The sequence below is a fragment of the Natator depressus genome, chromosome 20 (assembly GCF_965152275.1).
Source record: "Natator depressus isolate rNatDep1 chromosome 20, rNatDep2.hap1, whole genome shotgun sequence".
NCBI lineage: Eukaryota > Metazoa > Chordata > Testudines > Cheloniidae > Natator > Natator depressus.
In genome coordinates, this window is record NC_134253.1 from 26,784,722 (window position 1) to 26,794,749 (window position 10,028).

Here is a 10,028-nt window from a genome sequence, read left to right on the forward strand (position 1 = left end):
CTCATCATAGAAGGCGATTAGATTAGTCAGGCATGACCTACCCTTGGTGAATCCATGCTGACTGTTCCTGATCACTTTCCTCTCATGTAAGTGCTTCAGGATTGATTCTTTGAGGGCCTGCTCCATGATTTTTCCGGGGACTGAGGTCAGGCTGACTGGCCTGTAGTTCCCAGGATCCTCCTTCTTCCCTTTTTTAAAGATGGGCACTACATTAGCCTTTTTCCAGTCATCTGGGACTTCCCCCTTCGCCACGAGTTTTCAAAGATAATGGCCAACAACTCTGCACTCACATCCACCAATTCCTTTAGCACTCTCGGATGCAACTCGTCTGGCCCCATGGACTTGTGCACGTCCAGCTTTTCTAAATAGTCCCGAACCACCTCCTTCTCCACAGAGGGCTGGCCATCTACTCCCCATGTTGTGATGCCCAGTGCAGCAGTCTGGGAGCTGTCCTTGTTAGTGAAGATAGAGGCAAAAAAAGCATTGAGCACATTAGCTTTTTCCACATCCTCTGTCACTAGGTTGCCTCCTTCATTCAGTAAGGGGCCCACACTTTCCTTGGCTTTATTTTTGTTGCCAACATACCTGAAGAAACCCTTCTTGTTACTCTTGACATCTCTTGCTAGCTGCAGCTCCAGGTGCGATTTGGCCCTCCTGATTTCATTCCTACATGCCCGAGCAATATTTTTATACTCTTCCCTGGTCATATGTCCAACCTTCCACTTCTTGTAAGCTTCTTTTTTATGTTTAAGATCCGCTAGGATTTCACCGTTAAGCCAAGCTGGTCGCCTGCCATATTTACTATTCTTTCGACTCATTGGGATGGTTTGTCCCTGTAACCTCAACAGGGATTCCTTGAAATACAGCCAGCTCTTCTGGACTCCTTTCCCCAGAGATGACTAAGGGGGGGGGGAATACAATAGAGATCTATAAACTCATGACTGATGTGGAGAAAGTAAATAAGTTAAATAAGTTACTCCTTCTCATAACACAAGAACTAGGGGTCACCCAATGAAATTAACAGGCAACAGGTTTAAAACAAATAAAAGGAAGTATTTCTTCACACAATGCACAGCCAACCTGTGGAACTCCTTGCCAGAGGATGTTGTGAAGGCCAAGACTATAACAGGGTTCAAAAAAGAACTCGATAAGTTCCTGGAGGATAGGTCCATCCATGGCTATTAGCCAGGCTGGGCAGGGACGGTGTCCCTAGCCCCTGTTTGCCAGAGGCTGGGAACGAGCGACAGGGGAGGGATCACTGGGCGATTCCCTGTTCTGTTCATTCCCTCGGGGGGCCCTGGCCACTGTCGGCAGACAGGACGCTGGGCTGGAGGGACCCTTGCTCTGACCCCGCCTGGCCGTGGCTCTGATGTTCCTCAGTGGAAAGGGGGGAACGTACCCCGGGGGGTTCTCCGCTCCTGCCCACGCGCGTCATTAACGAGCCCCCCAGACTTCTACCTTCTTGCGCCCTGAAAAGCTCCTGCCAACACGTTGCCGCAGTTTCGCCTTTCGCCCACCAGAGGGTGCAGCGTTGCAAGACCAGCAGCAGCTTCCAGCAGGAAATAACATCTGCAGTTCCGCCTTTTGCCCACGAGAGGCCGCTGTGGCAAGAGAACACAGCAGCCGCTCCCAACCCGCCAGCGGGTCAGGTCAGGAGACGGGGCTATGGAGAGACCGAGAGCGTGGGGGGCTGGGGTGGGGTGGGGGTCAGGGGGGGCTCCTAAGGGCGAGTGCGGGAGGACAGACTGGGGCAGGGGCTGAATGGGAGTGGCGCACGGGGCCACAGGGGGAGGGAGGTGCAGAGAAACATGAGGGGGGGAGAGGGACACACGGACGGGGGGTGGCTGGGTGGGGGCTCACAGACACATGGTGATGGGGGTGCAGAGCTACATAGGGACGGGGGCGTGGCTGAGTGGGGGCAGAGAGACACATGGGGACGGGGCAGATGTGCTTGACTGAATGGGAGAGGCTAGGGATCAGCCAGGGTCTGCATGGGGGAAGTTCCCTAATAATCCCTCCCAGCCCCACAAAAAACCTGTTCTTTACATTTCCCACCCACACCCACCAGCCCTCCAAGTTCACTCCCAGGGTCCTTCCCTGCAATTTTCTTCCCTCTCCCTCAGCTCCTCCGTTACCCCCGACTCCCCCAAGCCTTTGCACTGCTTCTGAGGGGTGCGGGAAATAGGGTTCTGGATTGTCGTTTCAATGAATTATTACTCAGAGCTCTGTACTAATATGCCGAGTAAGGAATCTGTTTGTCAAAAAGTATTTCCTGAATCTTTTGTTGTTGTCTGTATCGTTACAGCCATACGTGCTGGCAAGCATTCTAAAATGCATGGCCAAAAATAATGGAAACTGGTGTGATTATCATGTATTATTTTGACAAATGAAACATGCAGAAGTTTAAAATACCGTGTGCAGAATTTTTAAGTTTCTTAGGGCAGAATTCCACCAGGAGCAAACTGTCAATAATGGTGTAGAAAAGGCAGAAGTGTTCACTAAATATATCCATTCTAAAGTTGGAAAAAAGCCAGAAGATACAGTCATATCACAGGATAAAACCCTCCCCATTCCAACAGTAACTCGAGAGGACGTTAAACACCAGCTACTAAGATCAGACACTTTAAAATCAGCAGGTCAAGATAACTTGCATCCAAGGGCAGGTCTTGGGTGGGTAGTGGTCAGTCTATCGGGGATCGATTTATCAAGTCTCCTCTAGATTCTATAAATCGATCCCTGAACATGCTCCCCGTCTCCAGCTCCCGAGAGGCGGAAGCGGAGTCGATGGGGGAGCGGCAGTGGTCGACTCACTGCCGTCCTCTCGGCCAGGTAAGTCGACCTAAGATATGCTGACTTCAGCTCTGCTATTCATGTAGCTGAAGTTGCGTATCTTAGGTCAACCCACCCCCAGTGTAGACCAGGTCCAAGAGTTTCCAAAGAGCTGGCTGAGGAGATTGCTGGATCATTAATGGTGATTTTCAATAAGTCCTGGAGCACTGGGGAAGTTCCAGAAGATGGAAAGGAAGCAAACGTTGGGCCAATGTTTAACAAGTGTAAATGGGACAATCGGGATAATTATAGGCATGTCAGCATGATATTGATCCTGGGCAAAATTCTTGCGTGGCTGATTTGGGACTGGATTAATAAAGAATTAATGAATTAGGGCCATTGACCATGGGTTTATGGAAAATAGATCCTGTCAAACTAACTTGATGTCTTTTTTGATTCGATTACAAGTTCGGCTGACAAAGGTAATAGTATCAGAGGGGTCGCCGTGTTAGTCTGGATCTCTACCAGCGGCAAAGAGTCCCGTGGCACCTTATAGACTAACAGACGTATTGGAGCGTAAGCTTTCGTGGGTGAACACCCATCTCGTCGGATGCCTGTGAAGGTAACAGTGTTGACCTCATATTAAGGCGTTTGACTTGCTGTCACCTGGCATTTTGATTAAAAAGAGACCGATGGCCCACATGAACTGCATTACAAACCGGCTAACCGGAAGGTCTCCAAAGATAACTGCAAATGGGGGCTCCTCAGCCAGTGGGTGTTTCCAGGGCGTCCCGCAGGGAGTGGTTCTTGGCCCTACACTATTTAACAGCTGTGTCATGACCTGGAAGAAAACATAAAATCACTGATTGAGTTTGCCGAACACATACAAATGGAGGGGTGGTAAATACTGGGGGAGGACCGGTCGCTGATCCAGAGCGATCCGGACCACTTGCAAAGTGCAAGCAAACGACATGTGTTTTAACGCAGCTGAATGGAAATGTCTACATCGAGGAGCAAAGCATGCAGGTTGCTCTTACAGGCTGGGGGGCTCTATCCCGGGCACAGGGACTCTGAAAATCATTGGGGGTCACGGTGGAGAATCAGCTGAACGTGAGCTCCCCGTGCGACGCTGGGGTCAAAAGGGCTAATGAGATCCTGGGGTGCACGACCAGCGAAATCTCGGGTAGGAGCCGAGCGGCTATTTTCCCTCTGGATTTGGCACTGGTGCCACGGCTGCTGGAATCCTGTGCCCAGTTCTGGGGCCATGACTCCAGAAGGAGGCTGATACATCGGCGGGCTCAGAGAAGAGCGGCGAGAAGGATTGTAGGGTTAGAAACCCTGCCCTGGAGGGACAGACTCCACGTGCTCCTCTCGATTTAATGGCGTGCAGAGCCGGTGCAGGGGGGAGCCGGTCCCGGCTGGCAGTACCTACGTGGGGACCAGAGATTTAATAACCGGCTCCTCAGTCCAGCAGATGTCGGTCGAGCAAGATCCAGCGATGGAAGTTGAGCCCAGAGAAATTCAGCCGGAGTCCAGGGAACGCGGTGAGCGGCGAAGGGAAGGCGCCGGGGCTCGGGGGGATTCGCCAGCGGCGCACGGGGTCCCGGCTGGTCGGGGCGCTCGTGGGGCGCGTGCGGGGGGAGCGGGCTCAGGATGGGGTGACCCTGCGACGGCAGCACCGGCAGGTCAGGCAGCTCAGGGCCCGCACGCTGAGGCGGAAGAGCGGGCCGTAGTCGAAGAGCAGGCTGTGGAAGGCGCGCACGGAGAGCTCCCCCGAGGGGTCGGCCGACTTCAGCGCCGTCAGCGGCGTGTACAGCGGGTTGGTCAGCGTGTGGAACGGGGGGCGAGTCGCGCCGATCACCTGCACCACGGCCTGCCGGGAGAGGGGGGTCAGCACCCCGTCCGTCCGTCCGTCCGTCTGCACGGCTCGCCCGCCCCGTCCGTCTGCCCGTCCGCACGGCTCGCCCGCCCCGTCCGTCCGTCCGTCCGTCTGCACGGCTCGCCCGCCCCGTCCGTCTGCCCGTCCGCACGGCTCGCCCGCCCCGTCCGTCTGTCTGCCCGTCCGCACGGCTCGCCCGCTCCGTCCGTCCGTCTGCACGGCTCGCCCGCCCCGTCCGTCTGTCTGCCTGTCCGCATGGCTCGCCTGCCCTGTCCGTCCGTCCGTCCGTCCGCACGCATCGCTCGCCCCGTCCGTCTCTCCATCCGTCTGCATGGCTCGCTTGCCCCGTCTGTCTGTCCTGACGGCTCGCTCACCCCGTCCGTCTGTCAGTTCGTCTGCATGGCTCGCCCGCCCCGTCAGTCCATCCGTCCGTCCGCACGGCTCGCCTGCCCCATCCGTCTCTCTGTCCGTCCGCACGGCTTGCCTGCCCCGTCTGTCTGTCCTGACGGCTTGCTCACCCCGTCCGTCTGTCAGTTCGTCTGCACAGCTCACCCACCCCGTCCGCCCCTCCCCACCCACACCCCAGATGTCCCACCCTCGCGTGCCCCCAGTGGCTGGAAGCGGTATTGCAATAGTCGTGCCTCACTTTCCCCAGTGTCTTCTCCAGCTCATTCAGGCTGTAGGAGCTTCGGGGCCCTGCGGCCAGGCCACGGCAGAGCCCGGAGCCCGGCACTGAGCCCGCGACCGACTCTCCCACCCGCCCGGCTCAGCTGCCCACCCGGCCACTGCAGGCACCCCCCCGGCTGCCCCGAGCCGTCCCCGCCCTGAGCCCAGCTACTGGGCTTCCCCGCCCCCCCCAGGGACCAGCACGCGCCCCCCCCCAGGCCATCCGGCCCCTTGCTCCCCACAGCGGGACGTCCCCCCTTCAAACCCACCTCTCACCAGCCCCCACCACTGGCACCAGCCTCAGGCCGCTGGTTAACACTTTCCAGCCCAGGCCCACACACTGCCCCATCCACCTGCTCCCCACTCACACCCCATTTCTGTCTGTCTGCCCTCCTCGTACGTCCCCTCCAGCCATCCCCCACTCGTACTCCTTGCCCTGTGTCGCTCTGTCCCCCCAGTACCCATCCGTCGGTCTGTCCAGGACAGTCCCACCTCCCCAGCCCTTGGTACTTCAGCTGATTCTCTAGGCTGGGTGAGGCCCAGCAGTGGGAGGCTGGGGCTGGTCGTGGCAGACACTGGGGGGCTGGGCGTGGCAGACACTGGGGGGGGCTCAGTGTGCCAGACATTGGAAGGGGCAGACACCGCGGGGACGGGGCGTGGCAGTCACTGCGGGAGTGTGGCAGACACTGGGGGGACGGGGCGTGGCAGACACTGGGGGGACGGGGCATGGCAGACACTGCGGGGGTGTGGCAGACACTGGGGGGATGGGGCGTGCCAGACACTGGGGGGATGGAGAGTGGCAGACACTGGGGGGGCGTGCCAGACACTGGGGGGATGGGGCGTGCCAGACACTGGGGGGATGGAGAGTGGCAGACACTGGGGGGGCGTGCCAGACACTGGGGGGATGGGGAGTGGCAGACACTGGGGGGACAGGGCGTGGCAGACACTGGGGGGATGGGGTGTGGCAGACACTGGGGGGGCATGGCAGACACTGGGGGGACAGGGCGTGCCAGACACTGGGGGGATGGGGCGTGGCAGACACTGGGGGGCATGGCAGACACTGGGGGGATGGGGTGTGGCAGACACTGGGGGGACGGGGCATGGTAGCCCCTGCTCCTGGCAGTGGGTGTGGGGCTGGCCAGGGAGCCTGGGCAGCCGCGGGAGACCAGCCCCAGGCAGGGAGTTCCCCAGGTCCGTGGGGCCTGCTGTGGGGAGGGGGCCGCAGGCCGGGGGAGGGGAACCCACCTTGGCCACGGCCTCGGGGCTCTGGCCCATGGTGGAGAAGATCTCGCGGGAGGCCGGCAGGTACACCTCCTGGAAGTAGCGCAGCGTGGCCGGGTCGGTGCCGGGGAACTCGGAGCGGGACACGTCCTCCATCAGCTTCAGCTCGAAGTCCGTGTTCACCGGGCCCGGCTCCACCAGGGACACGCTGCGGGGAGCCGAGCCTCAGGGGCTGCGGGTGCTCGGCTCCGGAGCAGGGGGCCGGGGCAGGCTCCGGAGCGGGGGCCTGGGGGGGGCTCCGGAGTGGGGGGCTGTGGGCTCTCGGCTCCAGAGCAGGGGGCTAGGGGGAGCTCCGGAGTGGGGGGCTGTGGGCTCTCGGCTCCGGAGCAGGGGGCTGGGGGGAGCTCCGGAGTGGGGGGCTGGGGGGGGCTCCGGAGCGGGGGGCTCTGTGTACGTGGGCAGCCTGAGCCCCGCACCGAGCCCCCGAGGCGCATGGCAGCAGCAGGCCTGGCCCGGGGCTGGGCCCTGAGCTCTGGCCTGGCCTGGGGAGCAACTGAGGGCCCCCGACCCGACCTCGGGCACCCACCCCCTCCGGGTCCCCCCAGGCCCCTGCCCCCGGGCCCCCCGGCACTCACAAGACGTGGAACTGGAGCAGCTGCACAGCCAGGCTCTCGCAGAAACCCTCCATGGCGAACTTGGAGGCGGCGTAGACGTCGTTGAACACGATGCCTGGGGAGAGGGGGGTGAACTTGGAGGGGGACAGTGTGCCTGGGGGGGCCATTGGGGTCCATTAACCCACTTGCCCCCCCACAGCCCCCTGCATCCCCCCCCCACGGCCCCCTGACCCCCCCGCCCCCTGCATCCCCCCACGGCACCCTGCCCCCTCCCCGACACCCCCTCGCCCAACCCCCCCGTGCCCGGCCCCCCGGGTGCTGCCGCCCCTCACCCTGCAGCCCCATGACACTGCTCATGACCACGATGTGGCCGCTCCGGCGCAGCTTCATGCCGGGCAGCACGGCCTGCACCATGCGCACGGCGCCGAAGAAGTTGGTCTCGAAGACGCGTTTCATCTCCGCGATGCTGATGCTCTCGATGGGCCCGATGAGCCCCACGCCCGCGTTGTTCACTGGGGGGGAGACGCTCAGAGCCCCTGGCCCCCCCAGCCCCACATGGGCAGAGAGAGCCCTGCTGAGCCCACGGCAACGCCGCCCCCTGCTGTGCCCCTCCCCTCCCCACAGCCCAGCCCCCCCGCTGTCCCGCCAGCTCCCCACAGCCCAGCCCCCTACTGGTCCCCCAGCTCCCCCCAGCCCAGCGCCCCCCGCTGTCCCCCCTCCCCACAGCACAGCCCCCCTGCTGTCCCCCCAGCTCCCCCCAGCCCAGCGCCCCCTACTGCCCCCTGCTTCCCACAGCACAGCCCCCCGCTGTCCCCCCAGCTCCCCACAGCCCAGCCCCCTACTGGTCCCCCAGCTCCCCACAGCCCAGTGCCCCCTGCTGTCCCCCCTCCCCACAGCCCAGCCCCCCCACTGTTCCCCCAGCTCTCCACAGCCCAGCCCCCTACTGGTCCCCCAGCTCCCCACAGCCCAGCGCCCCCCGCTGTCCCCCCTCCCCACAGCACAGCCCCCCTGCTGTCCCCCCAGCTACCCCCAGCCCAGCGCCCCACTGTCCCCCCAGCTCCTCCCAGACCAACGCCCCCCGCTGTCCCCCCTCCCCACAGCACAGCCCCCCACTGTCCCCCCCCACGGCACAGCCCCCCCGCTGCCCCCCCAGCTCCCCCTGCCCAGCGCCCCCATCCACCCACATACCGTCCCCCCAACCGCCTGCTGAGCCCCCCGCCCCCTGCAGCCCAGCGCCCCCTGCTGCCCCCCAGCGGCGCCTCACCCAGCACGTCCACCCGGCGCTCGGGGATGCCGCCCAGGCACTGGGCCACCGAGGCCTCGCTGCAGACGTCCAGGTGCCGGATGCTGAGGGTCCTGCCCAGGGCCGTGCCCGCCGCCTGCTCCAGCTTCTCCCTCTTCTGCAGGTCCCGCATGGTGGCGATGACTGGAGGGCGCAGCGGGTCTGAGGGGAGGGGGCGACACAGGGCCCAGCCAGGCCCCTGGGCTCCTCCTGCCCCCCAGCCTGGCATGGCCCCCTGCCCTGCCCCCCCAGCCTGGCATGGCCCCCCCCTGCCCCCCAGCCTGGCACGGCCCCCCCTTCCCTGCTCCCCAGCCTGGCACCCCCCACCCTGTCCCCCCAGCCTGACATGGCCCCTCCTCCTGCCCTGCCACCCCAGCCTGGCACAGACCCCCCCACCCTGCCCCCCCAGCCTGGCACCAGACGGGGGAGGGGCTGGCCCAGAGCGGCGGGGTCAAGGGGCCAAGCCAGGATTCTTGATCCCTAAGAGGCTTTGGTGTCACGGTGCCTAATCCCCACGTTGCTGAGCCCTGGCATGTCTGTGGGGGTGGGCGCAGGGGGGCCTGCCCCATGCACCTGACTCTGCCCGGCCCCATTGCCCGGCACGGGGGCACAGGAACAGGGGGGCAGCCCTGGTGCAGAGGCAGCTGCCTCCACCCAGCTGGCATTTGCCAGGGCCAGGACCCGTGTTAGCGAGTGGGGCGGGGGGGTGTTAGGACTGCTGGGGGGGGGGGGAGACGGGTCACGCCCTGGCTGGGGCTGGCAGCTCAGCTGCACGGGGTTGGGGGGGAGGTGTTATGCAAGTGCCCTCCCGGCGGCCCCACAATCTGCTCACCGGGATAATCCCCGGGGGATGGTGCCAGGGAGGGGACAGGGCAGGGTTGGGCTGGAGGGGGGCACTGGGTGGGGGTGGGGTGCTGGCTGGGGGGCACCAGGCCACCCCCGCGGCTGGGCCTCACTGCAGCCCCCAATACAAGGCCGTGCTGGGAGCCCGGGGCGATGCTGGGCACAGAGGCTGCTGCTGGCCCCCCAGGGCTGGAAAAGCCCCCCCAGACTCTCCCTGCAGGGATCCCTAGTGTGGCGGGGGGGGCAGCCGGAGCAGCGAATGGGCCAGCAAGGCCTGGCAGCCCCTGGGCACCGCACCCCCCACGCACCCCGTTCTGCAGCCCTGGCCCCTGTGCCCCCTGCGGCTCCCCACAGCCCCCCCGCACCCCGCAGCCCCTCACCTTGGAAGCGCTGGCCAGGGTCCTGTGCCAGCTGCACGGCCAGGCGGAGCCCGATGCCCGAGGAGCAGCCCGTGATGAGCACCGTCCTCGGCCCCGCACTGCCCATGGCTGCACCGCCCGGCACCCAAAGGCTCTTATGGGATCAGACCCGGCGTCACGTGGGGCCAGGGATCAGCCAGTCCCCTGGCAGCCCTGAGCCCGGCGGGGCAGGGACGGGCGGGCTGAGGCCTGACCCCCTCTCCCCTGCCCCTGGACCCCCAGCCCCTGCCACCCCCTGGCTCCCATACCCCTGCCCCAGCCCCCTCACCCCTTCCCCTGGCCTCCTCACCCCTCCTCCGGCCCCCTGGCCCCCCAGCCCCTCGCACCCCTCCCCC

The 10,028-nt window shown here is 63.7% G+C and overlaps 1 protein-coding gene across 1 annotated transcript; it reads right to left on the minus strand.

Annotated features, from left to right (window-relative positions):
- Positions 1-4,417: 4,417 nt before the first annotated feature.
- On the minus strand, positions 4,418-9,760 carry RDH8 (retinol dehydrogenase 8). The gene is made up of 6 exons (XM_074935473.1): positions 9,655-9,760; positions 8,414-8,575; positions 7,482-7,661; positions 7,171-7,264; positions 6,560-6,743; positions 4,418-4,642 (listed from the first exon to the last, which is right to left on the minus strand). Exons 1-6 carry the CDS (start codon positions 9,758-9,760, stop codon positions 4,418-4,420), a joined length of 951 nt encoding a protein of 316 aa, XP_074791574.1.
- Positions 9,761-10,028: the final 268 nt, after the last annotated feature.

Excerpts from the sequence above, each read along its gene's own strand:
- RDH8 (XM_074935473.1), bottom strand. The coding sequence starts at position 9,760 with ATGGGCAGTGCGGGGCCGAGGACGGTGCTCATCACGGGCTGCTCCTCG. Across the intron at positions 7,662-8,413 it reads GCGCCGGGTGGACGTGCTGG|TGAACAACGCGGGCGTGGGG; the intron begins GTGAGGCGCCGC and ends TCTCCCCCCCAG. Across the intron at positions 7,265-7,481 it reads CAGTGTCATGGGGCTGCAGG|GCATCGTGTTCAACGACGTC; the intron begins GTGAGGGGCGGC and ends CCCTCTCCCCAG.